The sequence below is a fragment of the Nestor notabilis genome, unplaced genomic scaffold, assembly GCF_000696875.1.
Source record: "Nestor notabilis isolate BGI_N333 unplaced genomic scaffold, ASM69687v1 scaffold14283, whole genome shotgun sequence".
Taxonomy (NCBI): domain Eukaryota; kingdom Metazoa; phylum Chordata; class Aves; order Psittaciformes; family Psittacidae; genus Nestor; species Nestor notabilis.
In genome coordinates this window covers 7,197-32,325 of record NW_009922488.1, presented here as the reverse complement: position 1 = coordinate 32,325, position 25,129 = coordinate 7,197, and the positions used below count along the sequence as shown (strand labels likewise).

The window sequence follows — 25,129 nt, the reverse complement described above, 5'->3', positions numbered from 1 at the left end:
ATTCTGACATAATAAACTTCTGTAATACTGCTCAGATCGTGTGTGAATTAGTGCCCTGTGGTTGCTGGACACTGGTTGGTACGTACAGTGTTTCAGTTGGTAGAAATGGGCCAAAAGTGATGCTGTGATTTACGCATGGAGCCTGTGATATGTGAGCAGCTTCCATAGCCTGGTCACAGTTACAGACCAAACCTTAAACCTGCGTCTAATTTATTATATTACTGGGACTTGACAGCAGGGCCAGTTGCCAAAACTTTTGCAGTTGCCGTTAGACTGCAAAGGCTGAGCTTGATGGAAGTAAAATGTGCAGATCCTCAATTCTCAGGTCAACTGGCTTGTAGGAAATAAGGTTAAAGGCTGAATTTTGCGTATCTCCATTGTCTCTATGATCCTGTGGCTGTGACCAAATTGCTGAGAAATGGCATAGCCTCATTAGTGCTTTGAGACACAAAGAAAACTTTTGTACTGAAGAAAAAAGTTGCATATGATGTAATCTCCCCTCTAGGTGATGTGTCGCCTGTGGACTAGGTTATCAGTTTCTCAATGAATTTCTTGTCTTATTTGACAATTTGGGTGTATTAGCAGGGGAGAATCATCTGTCATTTATACAGAAAGTATGAACGGTGAGATTTGTCTGTTGATTTCATTTTGGGGCACGCTTCCTGTGGGTTCAAGCATTGAGCTAGTGATTTCTCTGGTGTTTTGGTTTTCATTTAAGTACATGTTTTGGAACCTTAGCACTATCAAGCAGCATGTCAACTATAACTTGAAGTATTGTCTTCATGCTTTTGCATTTGTTGCTGGTTATGGTTACTATTTGACAAACCTTGGAAGACTCTGTCCTTGTGCCATTAGTTGTAATTCTACAACGAAAGCAAAACTCGGGGCTGTTGTATTGCTCAGCTCATTCCATGTAAGCACTAAGGAGCAGCAGCAGTATAGTTAGAGGTGGGAGAGCCTGTTTCTTCCCTGCAGTCATCTATTACAACCTCCTTAACTGGTTTTCTTCTGTTATGGAACTCTGTCTTAAATACCCTATTCCACAGAGGTTTTGCATAGTGTTTGCTGTAGCATTTTCTTGAAATGTGACCCCTTCGAATCTCTTACAGGCAGCTCTATTATGTATTTCTAATGATGTTGAGAATTCTTTTTCTTATGTTGCTCATACCTAATTTTGCTTGTAGTGATTTTCATTGATGTACCCAGAATTGAAGAGTGGCTTTAGGCTCTAGTGGCCAAAACCCATCAAATAAAAAAAAAAAAAAAAATACCTTCAGTAAATGGCCAGCAAGAAGTTTAGTTCTGACATACTTCTAAAACTGAAGTAAACACCCAGAAGAGACTAGAAAGAGAGTAGTAGTTTTGCCAGTTTTCTGGAAGTTAGAGCTTTTTAAGACTCGCAGCCGAGGCATTTGAGCTTTTTCCTCTTCTGTTTGAATTCTTCTCATGTGTTTATCTGTCATGGCAATGCATTTCAACTGTGGTGTCTGAAGTCTAGCTGCTTTTAGGAGCATCTGAGAATGTTGGCTTGGCTAGATGGAAGAAAGTGCTGTTTTAAACCTTTAACTGGTAGAATTAGATGTACAGTGAAAAGGAGCTGTGGCTTCTTGCACTTTAGCTCTTGCACTTAAAGTGAACCTCACTAGTTCACAAACTGATGCCTGAAGGGTCTGTTCAAACTTGGAAACTTTTCTTAAGATAAGAAAACCCCAAAATAAATTGCCCTTTGGCTGTTTTCTATAGGAAACAAAAATAAAAGCGAAATAAAAAATGTCTGTACTGAATCAAATTCTTTGGGGAAAAAAAAAGAAGGGATGTGGTTTGGTGATACGGATTTGGAAGACAATAAATTGTATTTGTCTTTTTTTTCTCACTTCTATTCAATATGTATTTTCTCTGCTTGGTTGTTGCTGGGAAAGAATGGTTCAACAAGTTCCAGAAAACATAAACTTTCCAAACGAGGAAGAGAAGATACTGGAGCTGTGGAAAAATCTTAATTGTTTCAAGGAATGCCTAAAGCAATCAAAGAACAGACCTAGGTAAGAATCTGTTAGAAGCTGTCGCAGCTGTGTGTGACAGTGCAAGGTTGGCGTAGTTGGTTTTTTATTACCTCAGTTCTGTTAACAACAGCTGCTCCCTTTGCAGATAGTCTTGGCTAATGCTGCTGCTGTGTCAGTTACCATTTATGTTTCACTTTGTGAAGTATCAACAGTTTTCAAGAAGTAGTAATAAAATGGTAATTTGCTGTTTGGTGGGTTTGCAAGAGAAATCTGCAGGGGCAACTCTTTCCTGTGTCTGCCAGTTGTGGAGCAGCACAGTGTCAGATTTCAGCAGTAATGTTGGTAGAACTGGCAATTAGAAGGAACTCAATGAGTTGAAATGTTCTCTTTAGTCCCACAGCCAATGTAGTACCTGTGCTGACTGATAACAGAAGAGGAAGAAATTAATGACTAGTAAGATGCAAGAAGCATAAGCATACAGGTATCCTGTTTGAAGATTTGATGCTCAGTTTTTTATTTAATGTTGTCTTGTATTGTAGATTTAACTTCTACGATGGGCCTCCATTTGCTACTGGGCTTCCACACTATGGCCATATTCTTGCAGGAACCATTAAAGACATAGTGACCAGATTTGCTCATCAGAGTGGTTTTCATGTTGACAGAAGATTTGGCTGGGATTGCCATGGTTTACCTGTGGTATGTGTGATAAATCTCCTTGCAGATATTTCTGTTGGTTCCTGTTTGCATGCTGTTACCTGCTTGTCAGTCACATTTGTATTGCTTTTGTGCCTGGCTTTGTTGCTAAAAAAGAAATGGAAGTTCTTTGTCCAGTGTGTTGCTCTGGCTTTTGCATGTGTGGTGATGTCTACATGTGTGTGCTTCCTACTAGTCACCTGCCCTTCTCCAGTCATTGTTCATGCCTATAAACATCTATTTATTTGGTATGTATTTAATTTTTCTAAAGATAGAAAAGAAGCAATCACACTAGTGTTATCCTTGGAAATACCTGCTTAGTTCAGGTGCAATACATATGAAATCTCAAAAGGATAAAGGAGACCCTTTAGCCTCATTAGAATGCACAAAACATGAATAAACTATCCATGGAAATCCTGAAAGCTTTTGATGACAGCATGTTGAGTTTTTTTTGTCTTGTTTTCAATGCTCCCAGGAATATGAGATTGACAAGACCTTAGGTATTAAAGGGCCAGAGGATGTGGCAAAAATGGGGATTGAAGAATACAACAATCAGTGCAGAGGAATTGTGATGAGATACTCAAAGGAATGGGAGGTAAGTAAAGACTTGGTGAATATTGTGCTGTATGTTTCTAATTGTGCAGAAGATTTTCAGCTGGGGTGAGCTTCATTCTTCTGTCTGTTTGATTACTTGCATAAATCTTATGCTTTTAGCTTCTGTGTTTCTAACTGGTAATCCTAAAAAGGGTACATCACAGGCTCAGAACAGCGAGACTGCTGTGATATCCAGACAAGGCTACTTTGAGGTAACCTGGAGCTCAGAATGTGTACCTAGATATTGAACATCCAGGAGATACCTTGAACAAGTTATTTCTTTCTTTGCATCTTCTCTGTTTAGAAAATTGAAAGTAAGATCTGAATTTGGTTTTCAGATGAAACTCATAAAGAAAATGCATGTTAACCTCCAGGCTTTCTGCCTCCCTTCAGTCTTGTAATTGCCAAAGCGTAGAACTATAGCTTGGATTTTTGGAACAGCAGAAGTTTCAGCCCTCAGTCTTCCAAGAAAATATTGATCCAAACCTTGTATCCCATGAATATAGTGACAAGGAGAACATTTCTCTGTGCAGACTCTTGAGGATGAAGAGCTGTTCCAAGTAGATGGGTTAGATATTTTCTTGAGAGGCACAGGTTTGTTTTTCCTAAGCCTGAATAATATTAGTGTTATACATGGAACCTGATGCTTCTTAAGTTTGGTCTTAGCACTGTGACCAGAATAAAGTACATTTAGCCCAGTAGTTTGTTTACTGTCATCCTAATATGTCTGTGAAGTGAAAGATGACTCTTCTCTATGGCTTTCTGGAGCTGAGGAGTGGCTCAGGTGCTTTCCCAGCTGTGGCACTATATTACAGTGACAGCATGCAATAGCAAGTGCCAAAGGAAGAGTGGAAGAACAGGCTGTATCTTTCATCTGTACCCTGAAATTCTGTATTTCAAAAACATTATCATTCTTTGTTGCTTTTTTTAAATAAAAATAAAAAGATAACAGTGCCTGGCTCGTTTTGTTTTCCACAGTTGTTCCTTTTATGTTGCTGTGTCTTCAGCAACTGGTATTTTTGCAGTGCTGATTAGTCCAAATACTTAAGTCTTTTGGATGGTAAATGGATTTGTATTTTGGTATGTGCATAAACTTGTGCATGTATGTGTGTGTATTTTTACAAACATTTTTAGATTATTAATAAAAATAATGAAATTTGTTTAAGTATCTTGTTTGTGATTTGGCTGGTAATAAATTCAGGTATTTTGGGATAGTGTTAGGAGAGGAATTCCCAACATTCTTATTGGAGGTACTATTTATTTTCTGTCTGGAGTGGCTAATAATGTTTGAAGCTCATGAAAAACATGAAAGGTTCCTCGGATGTGTAAGATCTTTCAATGGATCAACTTCGTGGATCCTTCTACTAATCAGTCCTAGGCTTTGGATCTTAATGGTGGAATATCAGAGTGGCTTAACAGTCAGAATCAGAACTGATGTATTTCAGGTGTTATGTGAAAATAAAGAGGTGAGAGACTTCATTTGCTTTGTTTTCACTTTACTGGTTTGATATTGAGCATGGTCTGTGTCTAACAGTATCAGGACAGGTGTCTATGATTATTTGCAGAGCTGGGGGTTCTGATAGCTGTGGAATTAGCAAGAGAGTACCACTTGTCCAAGTGAGTCCCATAGCTAGCTTATTACTCACTAGTTTTCATACTCTGTGCCAACAGACATGACCATAATCTGTCCCGAGTCAGGACTAACACCTGTCAGTCTTGTGGTTGTTGGCAGCCCTGTCGTAGCTTTGGGCAGTTGGCCCGGAATAAGTTTCGATAACTTCTTGTGTACAGCAATTTCTTTCAGCATTTCTTTCTCTTTGGATTATATCATGTTTTCATATAACTGAAAGCTGATAGACTGTGTGGTCTGGATTTTGACTGTCCCTGCAATGTGTAGTTTTAAAAATAGAAGCAAGACTGCTGTAATCAAAAGCAGTTTTCAGGCACTTGAACCTCAGCTGAACCTTGAATGATCCACCATTTCTGTTTGAATGATTCAAACAATCCACCATTTCTCTTCAGTAGCCTTGAATATATTTGCCTGTTGTTACCTTGTTTCTAAGCAATTAAGTTCATGGTTTCGTTGTTGCTTACTTCATTCATTTCCATTTTAAATACACTCTTTGTTACTACTGCCTGACTGAAATATTTCATAGATGTGTTTCATTGGTATGGGACAAACACTACAGTTAATCAAGCTGTTTCACAGATAAGTATTGAAAGGCATCTTAAAGATCATGATAGATTTCCAATTTGTGTGTTTGTTTCTTAACAGTTCAGTGTTACCAGATTAGGACGCTGGATTGATTTTGAAAATGACTATAAAACTCTTTATCCCGAGTTCATGGAGTCTGTGTGGTAAGTTAACTTACATTGCATATATGCTTTATAAATTTGAAATGTTAGGAAGGCTTCAAAGATGTGTTGGTCCATATATCACTGGAACTTTGAAACATGCCAAGTTCAGGTAAACAGTGGACAGAGTAATTAAGGTGATGTGAAATCTCTTTATGTTGAAATGACAGAAATAATTGACCTGCTTTTTTTCTTCAAGATAGCAGGGTTCTTCACAATAAAATACAACAGTACTGCTTCTACTGACCCATGAAATCTTACTGATCTGTGTCAGCTTAAAAGCAGTTCTGAAGATCTACTAATATGTTCCTCGCTTGCCTTAGGAAATTATGTTGTATTTCTGCATTCTTGATGTTCTTCACACTGTCAGCTGCAATTGCCAAACTATCCAAACTCACTTGAGCACTAAACCTCTCCTTCAAGCCTGAATTTAGAGACTGGGAATCTGCTGTTATCTTTTTCTTGGCAGCATAGTTTGATCACTGTCTTAGGCTCCTGGTGCAGAGCTAAGTAAAGTTTGGGTATTTTGGCAATATACTTAGGGTGACTGTTGGAATTCCAAAAGACAAGACTTACAGATTAAGGCTAATCAAATTGACCTAACACTGAAGCAATGGTGACATTGAGTCATTCAGGTGATAGAATTACAAAATGATTTGCAGGGAAAGGTTTGGTAGAGCATATGCTGACAAAAAGCCTTTGAAAAGCAAATTATGTGCATATTAAAGTATTATCAATGTACTTTAATATTAGTTTTATTAATAACCTGTGATTGTATAGTTAGTTACATATAGTTACGGTAAAGGATTTACAGAACTTCTAGAAGTCTGTGAAGCTGCTGTCAAGGGCTGAAATGCCAGTGAGTTTTCAGTGAACATTGAAAAGACTGTGAAAAGGGAGCAGATGTTTAAGTTAGCCAAAGAAACCGTGCATAGCTAAGCTGTAAAGCTAAGACTGACAAGAAACGTTTTTTAAAAGTTATAAAAATCCTTAGTTGCACCTTAAATTCTAGCTAAATTAACTAGCATCTTCCAAGGATGATTTAAAAACCAAACTTGACTTGAACTAGCTGCAGGGTCTTTCTCAACAGCCCAAGCCTTTTGTGGTTGGTTGGTGTGTTTTTTCTCCCTTTGAAAGAAAATCTCAGTCTTTCATCTGGCTTCTAGCCATTACCTCCTCTGATGCTTGCTCTGGATACAGACTCTAAAATATAAATTTTGGATCTGAAATCTCTGTGGTATGAGATTTTAGGAAATATGTAGGCAGACAACTTCTTAATCTTGTAGTTTTTTGCTTCCTGATCCTATTACTTTTCTGTGATGAGATATGTTTTTAAAACCTGTGTTTTCTGGAAAGTCATCTGAGTCTCAAAGGCCACATTACAGTGCTGTTGCCAGCTTGCTCTCTAGTAGAACAGGAGGTGGAACCACCTGTGTTCGCATGGAATGGATGGAGGAGGGAAATTGGAAAGGAGTGTGGCATGCAGGTTTCAAGGCTAAGGGAGCTAATGCTTAAAAGGAGCACTGTAACTGGAGTTAGTGCTTTTGACAGGGTAATGTACAATTAAAAACACAGATTGTTACCTAAGCAATTCTAGTGCACCTCCCATACAAAGACAAGCTGAGAAAACTGGGGCTGTTCAGCCTGGAGAAGCTGTGTGGAGACCTCGGAGCAGGTTCCAGTGTCTTAAGGGGGCCTATAAGGGTGCTGGAGAGGGACTCTTCATCAGGGACTGTAGAGATAGGATAAGGGGTGATGGGTTTAAACTTAAATGGGAGATTCAGGTTGGGTACAAGGAAGAAGTTCTTTACTGCAAGGGTGGTGAGGCACTGGCACAAGCTGCCCAAAGCAGTGGTAGATGCTCCATTCCTGGCAGTGTTCAAGGCCCGGTTGGATGGAGTTTTGGGTGATGTGGTCTACTGGGAGGTGTCCCTGCCCATTGGCAGGGGATTGGAACTGGATGATGTGAAGGTCCTTTCCAACCCAAACCATTCTATGTTTTGATTTTTTTTAATGGTTCCTTTTTAAATATAAGCAAATGAAAAAAACCTCTTCCAGAACTTTAGTGTCCAACTAAGTATGAAAGAGAAACTGCAGATTGATTTCTGCACTGACTGTAACCTAGTGACAATACTTGGCCCATCCAGTGGTTTTGTCGTTTTGTTCTGCCTGTGGGAGTAGAATGCTGCTGTTAGTCCCAGGAAGAAGTAATTGATGATAATAATGGTAGTGAGTGCAGCAACCATGGATTTTGTAGTGAAAATATGGTAAGGATTTTTTCTTTAGTCTTTTAATTCATGCAGGTTTCAAGGCTAAGGGAGCTAATGCTTAAAAGGAGCACTGTAACTGGAGTTAGTGCTTTTGACAGGGTAATGTACAATTAAAAACACAGATTGTTACCTAAGCAATTCTAGTGCACCTCCCATACAAAGACAAGCTGAGAAAACTGGGGCTGTTCAGCCTGGAGAAGCTGTGTGGAGACCTCGGAGCAGGTTCCAGTGTCTTAAGGGGGCCTATAAGGGTGCTGGAGAGGGACTCTTCATCAGGGACTGTAGAGATAGGATAAGGGGTGATGGGTTTAAACTTAAATGGGAGATTCAGGTTGGGTACAAGGAAGAAGTTCTTTACTGCAAGGGTGGTGAGGCACTGGCACAAGCTGCCCAAAGCAGTGGTAGATGCTCCATTCCTGGCAGTGTTCAAGGCCCGGTTGGATGGAGTTTTGGGTGATGTGGTCTACTGGGAGGTGTCCCTGCCCATTGGCAGGGGATTGGAACTGGATGATGTGAAGGTCCTTTCCAACCCAAACCATTCTATGTTTTGATTTTTTTTAATGGTTCCTTTTTAAATATAAGCAAATGAAAAAAACCTCTTCCAGAACTTTAGTGTCCAACTAAGTATGAAAGAGAAACTGCAGATTGATTTCTGCACTGACTGTAACCTAGTGACAATACTTGGCCCATCCAGTGGTTTTGTCGTTTTGTTCTGCCTGTGGGAGTAGAATGCTGCTGTTAGTCCCAGGAAGAAGTAATTGATGATAATAATGGTAGTGAGTGCAGCAACCATGGATTTTGTAGTGAAAATATGGTAAGGATTTTTTCTTTAGTCTTTTAATTGGCTGAACCTATCTGTTCAGGTGGAGTTTTTTGCCTTTTTTTTTTTTCCCCTCTAGTCTTGCCTGAGACTTGCAGTTCTGGCATGGTCTCAAGTGGAATTCCTAGCTTTCTAGGAAATATTGTTTCCAGTGGTGACTGATTTTATTCAAGTTATTTAGTCTTGAAATAGTTCAGGACTCAGAAACCAAAGATACCTTTGGTCTGTAGAGAAACTGTCCAAGCTCACGGTGCTAGAGAACATTCTTCATTCTTTTTTCAGCAATGGGTTTCTTGGAAACAACTGCTTTGTAGGCATTGTGCTGCTATGCCATATGGTGGCTGACAGTAGAATGCATTTTCAGGCTGCTAAATTTGAACTTGGAACAAAACTTCATCCAATGGTAAAATTGTGGCATCTTTAGGTAGAGTTTTTCAGGAAATGCTGAAGGTTGGTATCATTAAAAGGTGATACTGCAGTGGTTTCTCATATAGAGAAGATACAGTCAGCTCTTCATGTCTAAAATAACTTAAATAGAACTGGTAAGTTCTCATTCTGTAGAACTCTCATATCCATCCTGCAGCCAGCTTGAATCTCAATGGAAATACGTCCTTCACTGAAAAGAGTGCAACAAGAAGGATGTTATTGAGGTAGAATTGAACAAACATGCAATGTAGTCATGCTTTTATTTTTTTTTTTGTCCAGCTCATGAGAGTGAAATTGAGAGCAGTTTGGAGTGATCTTAAACTTTTTACTGTTCTACAGTTGGGCTGAAAGAAGCATGTGAGCTTTGGGGAAAAACAGATCAAAACCAAAAAAACCAGTTAGTGAATTACTGTCTCACTGCTGGCTTATTGCATAGCTCTCAGGCAGGCTGTGAGTTTGCATGTCGGGAGCGATTCTCCCAGGCCGCTGAGGAAACAGCCTGTGAAGTGCTGAGGAGAGGAGGAAGGGAACAGCTTTGAGGCCAGAGTGGTGGCACGTTTCTGGGTATGATGACGAGGAGTTTTTATTTCCTCTGTGGCACAGCTTTACGGTTAAACAGCTTCCTATCACCATCTAGTGTCTAGATTTAGCAATTGCACTTCGGGCGTAATTCAGTTTTAAAAACGGTTAGGGAGTGTTTTGATTTTCTGTGGGTTAATGATGGGACTAATGATGGTCGAGTGTTTATGGGTAAGAATCAGGGGGAAGGATAGCAAGGTGCAGGTGTCGTCGTGGGATTCTCTCACAGACCACCTAAGCAGGATGAAGAGGCAGATGAAATATTCTGTAGGCAGCTGGGAGAAGCCCCTCAGCCACTAGCCCTTATTCTTGTGGGGGACTTAAACTTACCAGCTATCTGCTGGAAATATGTACAGCAGAGAGGAAACAGTCCAGGAGGTTCCTGGAATGTCTGGAAGAGAACTTTTTGGCATAGCAGGTAAGGGAGCTAAATAGGAAAAGTGCCGCACTGGACCTGTTGTGTGTCAACAGAGAAGGACTTGGGGGTGATGTAATGGTTTGAGGCCATCTTGGGCACAGCAATCATGAAATAAAGAGTTTGCAGTTATCAGAAAAGAAAGGGGGGGGTGGTGGTCAGCAGAACTGATACCTTGGACTTCCAGAAGGCAGACTTTGGCCTATTTAGGAGCTTGGTTGACAGAGTCCTTTGGGAGGCAGTCTTGGAAAGCAATTGGGTCCAGGAAGGCTGGACATACTTCAAGAAGGAAATCTGAAAGGTGCAGGAGCAGGCTATCCCCATGTGCTAAAAGGTGAACTTGTGGGGAGGACGACCAGCCTAGCTGAACAGAGAGCTTTGGCTGGGACTTGAGGGAAAAAAAAGGAGAGTTTATGACCTTTGGAAGAAGGGGCAAGCAACTCAGGAGGACTACAAGGGTGTTGTGAGGTTTTGCAGGGAGAAAATGAGAAGGGCCAAAGCCCAACTAGAACTTAATCTGGCTACTGTAAAAGACAATAACATAAAAAAATCTTTCTGTAAATGCATTAGCAACAAAAGGAGGACTAAGGAGTATCTCCATCCTTTCTTGGATGTGGTCTTTTCCAACCTAAACTGTTCTAGGGTTCTATGACTTGCTTGTACAGTGTGAAACCACAGGTAGTAGAAACATTCTTAACTACTTCCGTACCCTGAGAACGTACTCTTGAGTCCTTATGTGGTAACACTAAATAGTGGCAGGGGGAGAATGAGAAACATTCCTAGTTAGAGTAGAAAATTGGTACTCTGCATATTTGAAATCATGGCTGTGCACTAAAGCCGTGCTCTTTACTGTGGAAACACAGTATGGAGCTTCCTTTGGTGATGGGGCACTTTGCCAGTTCTGCCTTCCTTCCACTGGACCCATCTCAGTTGTTCCAGCTACAGTTTTCCCTTTAGGATTGTTAAGAGGGGACCTCGCTTTCCTTCCTTATCAAGTGTGACCTTTGGCCTTGCCACCCTGCCCCTTTCTTTTGCATTATCATCAGGCTTGGGGTGCCACTGCACCTCTTCTCAGCTGCAGCTGAAGAGGTTGTAGACAATACTTGCCTTGGGTTGCCTGGCTCCTTATATGTTGCTTTATTTTCATTTTGGTGTGATGGCTGAGGTTTTTTTTTATACTCCATATTCTTAGGATGAGCTCTGTCACTCATGTCCATGTCCAGCTGCCTCAGCCCTTCTCAGTGCAGAGGTAAATGGAGACTCCCCTTCGAGAGGAAGACTGGCAAAAAAAAATCAAAGCAACTGGATTGTTACATTGTATTTTGTTTTTACATTTCTCTCTAAGCAGTAGTTGTTGTTCTCTGACTTGATTGTTTTTTGCCTGCGTGTGTAGTTTATCCAGCACTAAACCAGAATGATTTCAGAATAACAGATTTGTGGGTCCTAACAGGAATTGCATTTGTGTATTTTGTGAGTGACTGATTATTTAGAGAGATACTTTTCATAAAAGCTCTGTTTTGACCATTTTTTCTTCTACTAGCTATCTGCATTTTTTTCATACTTGTATGTTTTTTGTGCATTTAGTGCTCTAGGCCCTTGTTATCTTGTTACCATTCCCATCCATGTTGTTTTACCTCCTTGCCTGTATTTTGAAGGAGAACGCACTAAACTCCTACTTAGTTGGATGATCTTTGGGCTAAGTCTGGCATCAGGTTTAGGTATTTATATTTTCTGCTCTGCATATTTTGCACTTCTGGCTTGATCCAGAATCATTTACACACTGATCCAAATGTTGCAGCTTGGAGAGTAATCCTGGGACAGAATGATCTCTATATGCTGAGATTTTCAGGTTTTCACTGCTAGTTGAACATAAGACTTGACAACTTCTGTATTTAGGATTCCTAGGCCCCAGAACAATTGTTCTTCCTGTCTGTCTTAAGGTGTTCTGAAGACAGGCTGTTGGTGTTTGTTATTGGACTTAATGTTCCTCTTAGGTTTATGCTTTTTTGACTCATGTCATGTGTTGAGTCTTTCTGTTTTTCATCCCCATGCATCTGTTTTTCATTGTTGCTTTCTTTTTGATTTCATCTTGTCTTTCAAGTGTTGCTCATGAGTCACAGGAGAACCTATTCCTCAATGTCTGCTGCTTATGGTGCTGTTTGGATGCGGTTTGCTGGCTGCACTGTGTAGGTGACAGAGTTTCTTTCACAGTGTAGTGTTCATAATTTTTTTGTGAGGCTGTTAAATTGTCATTTATCATGACATGAACTGATGCTAGGTCACACAACAATAATTTTGTTCATTTATCTATACTACCATGGACATGTTGAAATAATGCACTTCTAGGTCCTGCTGTCGTAATGATTTGCCCACTTTGCTTTTAGTCTTTGTTGGTAATTGAGTTTACAATTCCTATGTTGTTCTTTTGTTGTTGTGTTTTGTTTTCTTTCTTTAAAAAGGATAAAAAGCATTTGATATGAGTTTGAAAATAACTTCTCAATGTTAGTAATAAGTACGTTAATTTTCTGGAAAGCTAGGAGTTTTCAAACCCTTAGCAAATCTTTAGATACCGAGTCTTTGCACACAGAATCACTTGAAATCACTTGATACCCAATAGGAATGGCATTAAGAATTTGAGAAGCTCTGAGATGAAATCCTTCAATGTGAAGTGAATGTGTGTATTTGAAGAGGGCAGCTTACTTTTGCATCTTCTGGAGGATGCTGGGGAATGTTGGGTTTTGTGTGGGATGCTAAGGGTGTTTTGACTACTGCACTGACTGATTCAGTATCTTTTGGAAGCAAAAGCTTCATTTGTAGGAGTTTACTATATCCATGTGGTGTTTGCATGGTGTGTATGTGGCCTGGATCAATGAATATTGTAGCAAAGTTCTATTTTCTTTGAAGTTATGCGTATGGTAAGAGTAACTCACAGTCTTATTTACTGTGTATCATCCCCTCATGACACTTTAGGAACAACAAACTTTTCAGTGTGTGTTACGGTTTTTAGAAGTTAGAGGTGTCTTCCATCTTTAGGGACCAGGTTTTCTATTAGTAAGTGGCTGGAATATGCATCTTTAGTACACCTTTTCCCTAACAGCATTTTCCTTCAGTAAAGGCATATGTAAGTGCTGCTCGCACAGCCAAGAGGCTGCAACTAAATTTATTTACATTTGAGGAGAAACGTAGCAGAAGTAGAGGAACAGGGTTTGATTTTTAACCTCTGAGAGTAAATGTTTTCTGTTTGTCAGTAGAAAGGAGCCCTGTGGTTTTGTTAGCTTACTACTTTTCAGAAAGAACCAGAGTTTCATATTTGGCTTACAAACCTAGACCCTCTTTCTTGCGAGTGATCAGCATTTTGCAAACATAAGAGTTAAAACATGTGTTGGTAGGTTATTGTTTAAAATACCGTGTCTCAAACTTTTAACCAAAACCTGAAATCTTCCGGCATATAAGTGACTCTTAACTGTTAGATCTAAGTCCACCTTTAGCAGTTGCTTTTTTTAGGTGGGCATTGGTGCTCGGAGGAAGCTCGTCGGGAGTCATCTCTGTGCTGCTTCTGATGGTCGGAAGCTCGTTGGGAGTCATCTCTGTGCTGCTTCTGACGGTCACACAAGAACTGTTCTTGGAAGCCTTTTTGTTAAGGAAACCAGTTTGGTGTTTTTCGAGAACAGCTTTTTGCAGTGACAGTGAGGGTTGTTGCATCACGCAGCAGTATTGACTAAGTCGTAATTCTGCTTTAATAAGTTGGAATGATTGTTCGAGGGTAGAGGTTATAAACTACAAATGAGTGAGCTCTGGAGAGTGATGTGGTTCGTAAGCCCATCTCTTTGCTCAGCAGTGGAACCACTGGGGAGCACTTGGTTTGCAATAGGGCAGAATTACCACAAGAGGGAGATGCTGGCTTGGATTTTTAACTTGGCAGCTCCATCTAGTGTTCACCTTTTCTGAGTTTACGGTTTTCTGAGTTTACAGTTATATTTACAGCAGAATTAAATATTCAGTGTTTCTCCGAGTAGTTTTCTTCTATGTTGTTAGTAGGCAGTGTTTTTTAGAAAGTAGATATAGATATAGATAGTTAACTGGTTTTGAAAGGCAAATAGAACACCTTCAGTGTAAGTGCTGTCACTTGTCACAATCTATGTTAGTTATGCTCTGAGATGGTAAGCATACATTTAAATCTTTAACTTGCACAAAAACTTCTGCAACTAGCCAGCTCCCGTGTATACACTGAAAGTTGATGAAACTGTATTCACAAATGTGGTTTTTTTAATTTTTTTAATGAAAGACTTACTTATATTTATGCCAGTTTAAGTTGATAGAGCCTCTGTTGTAAAACAGATGCACTCACTGCTATGTGTCAAATTTGGGTTAGGGATTGGGCAACCATAACTTGTCCGTGGGTGACGTTTATTACATTAAAAGTTTACTTTTGTGCTCTGGGTGTAAAGTAAGGCACCTTCACTGGAGTGCACAGATCTGAAAGACTTCTGGGTTTGGTTCTTCTTGTGGCAGAACTTGATGCTCCTGAGGGTCTCTGGGGCTTTATCCATCTTAGACTTCAGATTATGTAATTTTTCTGAGGTTGGTGACCATTTCTAGGAAATTCTGGACTTTTAGAGGCCCATGAGTGAATCTGAGTGGACTGCATGTTTTAACAGCATGAAAGCCTATATTTTTTCCAGCTTTCTAATCTGCAGGGTAATAATTACTCCAGTCAAGGCACTGTGGAAATTCCATGACAGCAGATCAGTGCATATATTTTGATGTTCTTGTTTTGGGTTGCAGATAGAAATCAGTGCAATAGTCTACTTGCATTTTGTGTTGAGGGTTATGATTTCAAACATAGAAGACAAGACACTGACTTAAATACAGGTCCAGATTCTCAAGCACAAAATGACAGCCGACAGAAGGAAGTGCTGCTTGCCAGGTTGGGGCTGGTTGCTTAGCAATGAGCTATTTATCTGGAAAGGGACTCAGAAGAGTGATCAGGGTGGTTTGAAAACGTAGTTTGAGTAAAGGAGCTTTTAAAGTCAGCCTTGTTTAACAATTTTTTTCTAGAGTTTGAAATGACGAGACTCTGCAGAGACTCCGAGTTACTTATTTGTTTATTTTAACTGAGTTTGGCATGATTATTTAAGGCCTTTACTTTTAAAGTAGCCACCAAGCAGGCTGTACCACTAAGTGTGCAAGTCAGTAAGACTTGATAAGCTGATGTTGTTGGTGTACCAGGTTGAAGTAAGGTTGGTGATCCTTTAGTAAACCCTGCAGTATTCAGATACAGAGAAACACAGGGGTTTGTCCATCACATGGGTGCCTGATGAGTTCCTGTGTGAAATTTATTTCTCTTCCAGCTTCTGTTTATCTTGAATATTGACACAGTTTGTCATACTGTAATATTATGTGCTGTCTTGACTATTTTGAGACACTGTAAGGATCCAAATATGCTACAGGCTGTATTGAAGATTTCATAAACAGAGTTAAAGCTTAATGTCAGACTGTGATTTTGGACAGGAGCTGAGTCCAGAGTGAGATGAGCTGATCAAGGAAAGGATTCATGTAAATTGTGGGACTTTGCATGGTTAGCTGTGCCCTTCTGTGAAAAGTGCTCTTCAGATAGTCAGGATTTACTCAGGGTGGGTTGCAGGTGTCTCTAACCTGTATCTGTCTCTCTTCTGTAGCACTTGTTACTGTAGTAGGTGCTTAAGATCATGTGCTAATTGAGCAGCCATGCTCTACATGACTTCTCTCTCAATGAGTGATTGCAGTCTTGTTAATAGTTCAAATTTCAGGTGGTCTTTGTATTCCAGAAACTTGAGAAAGATGAGTCAGCAATACAGTTTTATGTTTCAACTAAATAGTATGTGCTGTGCAGTCACTGCAGTGAAAACCACGCTGGCTGAATCAGCTAAAGGTAAAGTCAGCCAGAAAAACAGTTGCAATCAATTTCTTTTTCCTTTTGACTTGCAAATACTGTCTTTAGTTGATGATTGATTGTTTAAAAAAGGTGTCACTCAGAATGGTGCTCCAGCTCAAGCAGAACCCTGTTTTGCTGTCGATGTGCTAAATTTGAAGTGCCAACTACTATTCCATGTTTACTTCCCAGGTGGGTTTTCAAGCAACTGTATGACAAAGGACTGGTGTATAGAGGTGTCAAGGTCATGCCTTTTTCAACTGCATGTAACACCCCACTGTCAAACTTTGAGTCCCATCAGAATTACAAGGTAAGTCAGTATATGCATACGTTATATGTTGCAGTCAGATTTCTCTATTGTCTTCAGTTTGGATTTGGAAAACTAGTATTCTTTTGCTTGGTGGTACATAAGTATTTTATTGCACTCCCAATTGATAGTAAAAAATCAGGTAAATGAGTTACTTCTAATTATATTTTGCTGTATTTATTTGGATCACTTGATCTTAGCCTTCTTCGCCATTCTTGGTTACTACTTACAGATCTATGAAGTACATACTTTGTTTTATTCTGGTAAATTACTCTCACTTCTTTTCTGGGCTCTCAGGATGTGTTGGGTTTTTATGGTAGATACTTGGAGGAGAGCTGCAGCTGTCCCTGTCTCTGCAGATCTGAAAAAAAGGAAGGTCCTTGACAGAGTTGAAATCTGTTGTGAGGGGAATTAATGGGAATTGTCAAAGGCTGTTTTTGGTTGTAGAGCATTAGGCTAACAGCTCTTCAGAGAATCATTAATTCAGATTGAGAAATTCCAGGAAATGTTTTACCTATATAATGCATGGTATGCTCTCTTTTAAAGATGTTCCTTTAAAGTGAATGACTAGAAACAGTAGGAAATAGATGTATGTTCACATATGTGAGGGCAGAACTTGTGTCCCAGTTTTCCAAATTTCATGCTAGCTTTGTGGACAGAGGTTTTGTTTCCTTTCCAATCCCCACCTAGGTCTATCGTTACATGGTAGATGTTTCACTTAGGTTGTAACTGTAGAGAGCTAGCACAAATTCTACATCTGGTCATTTTCACATCTTGCCTAAAAAAGGCCAATTTGGCCAAAAATAGCATTTAGGAAAAAGGTTTCGATAGACTTGTAGTACATTGCAGCCTGCAGATACTGGAGCTTTCCATATTGCTGAGGGGTTGTTAGACCCTGCTGAAAAATAAAGGTTTTGTGATTTAAGAAAGTGCAACCTGCAATGATTTCTTGATGTTTGTGACTGACAACCGAAGTAATTACTTTGTTTGCACTTACTGACACTTCATACAGGCTCAGATTCATGAGCTTTCTTTAGAACAAAAACTATTTTGGGGATTTTTTTTTTTTGGTGTGTATGCCCCTTTTCTATAGAGCAAAGCTCTTTTCTTCAGACTTAATGAAATTCTTAGATGCCATTTCTTACTTTAAACCAGTAGTGTGTGTGTGGGGTGTGTGCTGCTCTGTCACTTCATGCAAAAATTATCTTCTTTGTCTGCTAGAGGTGGTATTTTTAAGGCTGAAATGTTATAGGTCCATAAGCTGACATGATTTATTCTTGGCGAGACCAGTCATTTCTGGGTGTAAGGCAGCTGTTATCTTTCTCACTGTGGGAAACAGGCTTTGGCTTCTATTTATCCATCCTGGGAGAGTTGGGACACAAATCATGAGAAATAACAGGACATGAGAGGCAAGTTGAGAAACTGAGCTAGGCATCTAATGTACGCTTGAGTCAACTATGTCAGTAGCTTCTATTAGATTTAACAGAAGTGCTTTGGATGAAAGCAGGTATAATTTTGTGCAGATTAAAACATTATACAATGCCATTTACTTGGCTGCCTGGATGTTATCTTGTTATGGCTTGCCAGTTGTTGGTATCTATGTGGTCAACTTAGTGCTTCAGAAAAATGAAGTGAATAGCTTACGGTGTCATTTAACAATTGGTAGAGACAGAACTGTAGTGATAGCTCCATCTTTACTTGGTATTGAGGGTGGTTTGAGAGTTCTGCAAGATTTATGTTTTATTGTTGACTGCACCAGATGTTCACAGAAAATTCCCTCTGGAGCAGTCCTTAGCTCAGACATAAATAGCTGCCTGTCCCATGATGCTGTTAACTGTTCCATGGGAAACCAGAGAACCTTGCTGTAGACATAATGAGGGTATAGGACGTATTTGTGTTTTTAGGGTCTGTGGACCTCGCACCTGTTTTTGTTTGGCTTTTAAAATTAATAATGAATTCAAAATGAATAATTTCATACTTGCAAGATTAGACTTGCTTCTCCAAGTTGTTTTTCAGCTTGTTTGTGAAATGTGAAGTGACTGAACAGGATTGTAGTTGTCTGAAAGAAAAGCTTTGTTTTCAGGGGATTCTTTTGACTCACTTGAAGGCAAAATTTTGTATAGTATATGGCAAAGGTCTCCTTCCCTGAGAATTTTTTTTTAACCTTTAAATATTTACTCAAATATTAATTAATACCCTTAAATACCATAAATAAATATACTCTTAAATACACTTAGATATCTTTATCCTTAAACAGCTTCCTAATAAGAGATTGCATCTTCTTAAATGACAGTCATTTTTCTTACTCCCTGGCTTTATAGGAAGAGGTAGGAGAAGGCTTTGTGTAGCAGTATCTGAGAAACTGCTGATTTTTCTTGACAGTTGAGATTGCTTATAAACTTTTCAAATGGGATTATAAGAGTTCCTGAGGGAACTGACACTCAGCTCTCTGGTGTTCTGGCAGCTAATTCCCAAAATCTCAGTGCTAATCTGAATTTTTAACTCTGTGGCCTTGTTGGACTGGCAGTTTGTGCTGATATAATAGAGGTGTGTTGGGACTCATGTTCTCTTCAAACTTTGTTATGCTGCTGCTTTACCTTCTACCACTACAGTGATGAACTAGGCCAGTTGCAAGATGGATTTTGGTGGATAGCAGTAAGAGTTACTGCTTCTTAGATTTATATTTTCTCACTGGTGCACAAAGTAAATTCACATCCCTGCTGCCCCCTTTTGACTTTATCTTGTTTTTAAGGACGTTCAAGATCCTGCAGTGACTGTGAGCTTCCCACTGGATGAAGATGCAAATGTTTCTCTTGTTGCTTGGACCACTACTCCTTGGACCTTGCCTAGTAACCTGGCCCTTTGCGTTAATCCGGAATTGCAGTATGTTAAGTTGAGAGGCAAGTGTTAACTGAAGGTGACATACAGTGAACATTTCTTTCTTCAATGCCTGTGAATATGTACTTACATTTTGTATTATAGGCTGTTTTATGCTGAATTTATAGTGCTTTGCTGGGGTTAGATCAGGGTTATTTTTGAGGATGAGATTTTTCTTCCGATGTGGCTAATGATTTTTGACTGTTGTGCTCTTTTTATTTTGCATGCATTGTGAGAACTGTTCCCCTGAGATACATTTATAGTTGAAATAAAGTGGAAGAGCAAATATTTTCTCTGTTGTATTAAAGTAACACTATATTTAAGACACAGGGAAGTGTGACTGGGTGTCCCCAGCTTTTTTCTTCCCTCCTTTCTTAGGGCTCAGACTCATGAACAAGTTACTGCTATAAGACTGCTAAGTTGCAGTAAGTGAATGTCTCTGCACTCTTAACCCATAACATACTCAAGATGTCAGGTCCTACTCTGATGTTTTTAGCACAAATGTAAGCCAAGATATATACCCTGAGTTGCAGTGTAACACTACATTTGACCATGTGCCTCGGCTTACTCATGGACAAGTTGTTGTGCCTGGCTAAACAAGTTGTACTACAAGGTAATCTCTTTGATGAGAGCACCAGCACTTCAGGAATTGTATGCAACAGACCATGTAGGATGCGTAAACAGTATAGGCTGTTGCTTTTCTTGTTACTGCTTCAAGGTGTGTGCTGGGGTTTGCAGTTCCATATTTATTTATTTATTTATTTATTTATTTATTTTTCAGTTGGCAAGGGAGTATGTTAGGATGTGTCTTCCTTTTCACTTAGGAATTTATTTTATCCTGGAAATGCAGTTGTCATCTAAAAGACCTTCACCCCCCCAAAAAAAAGTAATCATGAATTTGCATGAAAGTACTTCTTGCACTCCTGTTTTCAGGTTCTCCCAAACTGCTCACCTTTTCTTACTTTTTAGTGTACATTTTCTTTGTTTTAAAAGAAGAGAGGTGGGGGAAAACTATGTAAGCTAATGATGGCATTTAGTCTGGAGTAAAAGAATGCCAATCCAGTTCCAGCATAACCCCATGAATCTAATGTGTGTCAAAGGTATTGTTAAACAAAAGTTGCAGAGGACTTTACAGTGAACTCTCTCTGTTTGGGTTTTCTTTGTTTTAAGAGAAAAGTAAATATGTTTTGGTTTTCAGAGGTGTTAACATAAATGTGCTCACCTCGAAGAGTTACTGGGATACTTTCAGAATTAACACCTACACATGTCTCAGATGCTGAGTTCTTGGGTTGGATGTCTTTGGCCTGCAGACTACTGGTGGTATAGAGACCCTGAATAATTTGGGAGGGTAGTAGTCCGAATGAAACTTCTTATTGAAGTTAAGGGTTTAGGGTTGTTTGGGGGTAGAAAACAGGTTTCCTTTGTAACATTTCACTTTTTATTTGTATTCACTTCCTTTAAAAAGAAATCCAGCATAAAATCGATCGGAATAGTAAATCTTAGAAAGGCAGCATAAAGTGCACTCATAACCCCTGATGTCAACTTCATAATCTTGATTTTATGTGTAAATTGTTTGTCTTCCAGTTGCTTCCCTCTGTTTCAGTTACATACACTGAAATTTTTCAATTGCTTTTCATTGGCACAGTGATAATAAGCAAGGTAGTGTATTTCTGCCTCTTGAACAAAAAAGCACACTGAAAATCAGTGCCCTGGGTTTCATCCTGCGGTTTCTGTTCAAACTTAACTTTTGAAAAGTGTTCGTTAAGTGGCTGTATGGGGAAGAAGCAGCTGGAAACTAGTTGTCGATCAGCAGGATTATTCTCTTAGTTTTATAGCTAATATGATACCATCTTGCATAAATTGAAAGGTTTCATAATGGTGCAAATGAGGATTTTAAATTGAGATTTATGTAACTTTTTGTTTTATTTTATATTCTAGATAGTGCCACGGGAAAGATCTACGTTTTGATGGAATCCAGGCTGATAGCACTGTACAAATCTGACAGTGAATATGAGATACTTGACAGGCAAGTACATAGAATTATTGCACACTTGTTAACTTCCAGTATTTTTATAGATCACAAGTTAAACCTTTCAAGAAGTTGGTTTTTGCAGTTATGTAAAGATGGATTTCCCTGCATACGTGTGTATCTTGCAAAAATCTATAAATGAAATGGAAATTTACCAGAACAAATTGGTCTTGCACATGAAGCTACAAATAGAATAAAAGTTTCATTGGTTCGTTATATTTCTGTGAGAGGTGGGAAGGTTCCTTAGTCCTTTTCCTGTGTGTGTTCATAGAAAGAGATTAGCTTAAAAGTCTCAAAAAAAATCCTGGAGATTGCCCAAGTGCTGAATGCTTTCTAAACATTACCTAAATATTTAACGGGAAATGGGCAAAAGCAAAACTATTGTCTTTAGGGAGCAAATACTGCTTCTGTAGGGTGTTCTACCGAAGTTATGTAGTTAGTGGCAGTTAATGCTTTCTGAAGACTGCTTATTCATCTTGGTTCAGTGGAAAAATAGGAATTGTTTAGTAAGTCATTAAATTCTCTAGCTTGGCTTCTCCTAATTTTTTTGTGTAAGGCATCAGTCTGTTAATGAGGTGAAATACAGCAAATACATATTTTTTTTACTTCATTCAGTCTTGTGTAGTGGGTAAAAAAACAACCAAACCTAACGAAAACCCCACACCACACAAAACCATAATAATAAAAAAGCAAAGACTAAAATTTCTTTTGAGAACAACCACTCTTCTTCGTTGCCATCACTTTTATTTTTATCTTTTTTATTTTTACCAAGCAGTTGAAAGCCTAAAAAAATAATAATAAAAAAATTTAGAAAGGAGGATACATCTTATTTCGGCTAAGCAATTACATGTAGTCATTGAATTAGGGGGATATAGAGCTGGAATGTTTGCTTAAGATGTCTACTTTGATGCCTCATACTGTGACAGTTGAGTAATTCTTAGTTTGTATTTCTGCACTGATTTCCCCTCCTCTCCCCCAGCTGAATTCTCTTCATCTGTCACTTACTCTGTTATCAATTTAAGCTGGTGCTCAGTTTATAAAGATGATTTTCAGTGCTCTCATTCTTCAGGGTTGACAGAACTTCTGATCTCCAGATTTTTTTCCTCCTTCAGAGCCATCAGTAAAACCATTGAATGGTGTCAGCGTTATGATAGTCCCTGCCAGGATGCCACTTGAAATTTTCTTTCAGTGTGATACTGAATTAACAATAACTCTTTTCTCAAAGTGGTTGTGCATCCATGTAAACGTACAGTCACCCAGTTAAAATATTTGTGTGTGCCAGAATGAGATGTCAAAGAGTCTGAAGTCTTACTATAACAGTAAGACTAAAATCTGTCTGCTTGCTTCTTATCTAAGCTAGTTAGTCTGCCTAAAAAGAAGTAATTTGTCTTGGTGTGGCTTGTTCTTGACAAATTCATATTGTATGTTCTTTAGCACTTCACTTAAAAACTGTTTCATCACTTAAAGTTGAATCAGGTTGTTAACTTGTCCGACAGGTTTTTAGGTCTAGTAGTACTTAATTTCTCACTGGAAGTATAGATACTGTGTTATGTCCCTTTCCAGTCTTTTGAAACCTATTCAGAGTGTCTGAAAACTAAACCTTCTACCAAACCCACTCGATTTTCTTAAATTTTTTTGAATGTCTTTCCTTTAGACTTGGAAAAAATTAAGAAAGGTAGAGGTATTAAACCTGTTTATGTCTTTTTTTGGTTCCAAATTCCTTTAGAGGAGTACAGATTTTAATTTCAATCTTGGTTGCAGTCATTCTCTATCCAGGAATGCACTGAACATTTTGCCTTTTATTGGTGTGGTGTTTTTGTCAGCACTGTGAAGTACCTGCTCTTAAGACAGTCATACACTGGTTTCAATTGTTGCTTATGTCCCTGCCTAGTCATATTTTTGATCCTCTCCTCCCCTGCAATATGTGATTTGGGTTTTTTTACCTTTCTGTGCCTATACCTAAGTCTGCTAGCAATTTTTATTCTCCTTGCAGAAAGGTGTATGTTTCTTCTTTCTTGTATTAGTGCTGCAGTCTTGCGAAGCTGATAAATTTTTTTGGTCATGCTCCAATTTTTCTTTTATGTAGTAAATTAGTTCTCTCAAATGTGAACTGTGTGAGACAGTTAAGTGGTGGCTGATAGGTAAATGGATCTTTTAAAGATTTAGATCTTTTTTAATAGAAGTTCATGGAAATGAACTTTCCTATTTCCACCCTTAACTTTCTTCTTTCTTTGGCTCACGTTTGAATTGTCAGGCAGAAAATTCATGGCAGTTGCTTTATACCAGGTGCCAGGCTGAGGTCAAGGAATGATCTCAGTGAAAATTTTGTGTGTCTGAGGTCATCTGAACTTCCTGAGTACTCTCAGCCTTCCCACCCTGCCTCAAATCTGACTTTTCTCTCCCTTCTTCTCCCAGGTGTAGATGGTAAGTTTCTGTGTGAGAGCAGATGAGAATACTTCCATGTTTACCTGATGCGATGGCTACCATCTTTATCAGAATACTTCTGGTTACTTTGCAGAATGATTGGTCTTGGTACATTACCCTATTTTTGGCCTTTTGAATGGCTTCTTGTTTTATTATAGCAGTGATAGATATGAAATGACTGAGCATTTTCCTCCTTCTGTGTTACATTTCAGTCTGTTGGCATATTAAACACTTTGTCTGTTTTTTTTCCCCATTATTTTCTCATTTTGGATTCTTGAGAATCCAGAAAAGAGATACCTGATCTCTTGAGAGTGAAGGATTACTATAGTGACTTCAAATGAGTCTGTTATCCCTAGAACTTAGGTCAGAAGAAGGCAGCATAAATTTTCAGTTTGAAGTTCAGGACTTCGATAAACGAAGTATTTCAGATCTCAAGAGAGAAAAAGTGACCCACAACCCTTACCTTTCACTGACTTCAGTAGAATTTAACTACTTTTTTAGAGGCCTGTTCTAGTGCCTCATGTTCAGTGTCTGAGCATTCCCACATCTGTACGGCTGAATATTGGGATGCCTTTCTCTCATCTGATCCTGATTAAGCACCTCAAACATTCTTAAGGCTGTTTGTAATATAAAACATATAAACCATCCACAAATCTGTGGCTTAAAATAGAAATCTTCCCTTTACCTAGTGGATATTATGTATGGTGAGCTGAGGAGTAGTGCTCTTTAACTAAGCATTAAATGCTGCTTGAGTTAATTTCTGTGCAATGAAACAGCTTTGTTCCTTAGCCAAGTGTTTTATGGATTGACCATTGCTTTAGAAGACTAGACTTTTTCTTGAAAGAGATTTAAGTACTTTCCAACAGAGTTCTGAGCAGTAAATCCCAACCTAATCACCATCTTTGTCAACTATTGTCAGAAGTCTGAGAGAGAGCCAGATCTACAGGCTCTATCTAACTTTTCTTGTGAGGCTCAGTTGGTTCCTCAGTTAGTCCTGTCTGTTTTGGATCTTTGTCTGAGATGCCTGTGGAGAGTTTGGATGCCTAGTTTTAGAATAAGGAGTGAGGTATCCAAGCTTTAAATGCTGCAATACCCTGTATCACAATTTCTGTGCATATAACTTTTAGGTGTTTTGGATCTGTGCTTATTTAGTTCTGTTGAACATGCTGAGCTCTAGGGCTTTGTTGTTATGAATATTAAATTGAAATTGTGTTTTATCCAGCAGCTTCTTGCCCAGCTTTACCTGAAAGAGGTGGTTAGTGATTAATTGCTTCATTAATTCACAATGGTTGCTTGATTGCAAGACCATCAGGTACAAGCATACTTGTTGACTGTTAACAGAGATGCATTAAGACATTATGTTTTTTGTCCAAGTCCAAATTGCCAAAGAGGTGTAGAAATGGGAAGGAAACTGTTGAGGAAATGCTCC

General features: G+C 38.9%; 1 protein-coding gene across 1 annotated transcript in view; it reads left to right on the top strand.

The window, feature by feature from the left end:
- The window catches only part of LOC104403483 (isoleucine--tRNA ligase, cytoplasmic-like), a gene marked incomplete at its 3' end in the record, with an annotated part of 27,436 nt that overhangs the window by 482 nt on the left and 1,825 nt on the right, over nucleotides 1-25,129 (top strand). The window contains exons 2-11 of the mRNA XM_010011634.1: nucleotides 1,920-2,039; nucleotides 2,540-2,696; nucleotides 3,169-3,288; nucleotides 5,563-5,645; nucleotides 9,015-9,135; nucleotides 13,657-13,801; nucleotides 14,938-15,079; nucleotides 16,256-16,373; nucleotides 19,123-19,270; nucleotides 21,186-21,273. Coding sequence (XP_010009936.1) covers nucleotides 1,921-2,039; nucleotides 2,540-2,696; nucleotides 3,169-3,288; nucleotides 5,563-5,645; nucleotides 9,015-9,135; nucleotides 13,657-13,801; nucleotides 14,938-15,079; nucleotides 16,256-16,373; nucleotides 19,123-19,270; nucleotides 21,186-21,273 — 1,241 coding nt within the window. The remainder of the gene's footprint in view (nucleotides 1-1,919; nucleotides 2,040-2,539; nucleotides 2,697-3,168; nucleotides 3,289-5,562; nucleotides 5,646-9,014; nucleotides 9,136-13,656; nucleotides 13,802-14,937; nucleotides 15,080-16,255; nucleotides 16,374-19,122; nucleotides 19,271-21,185; nucleotides 21,274-25,129) is intronic.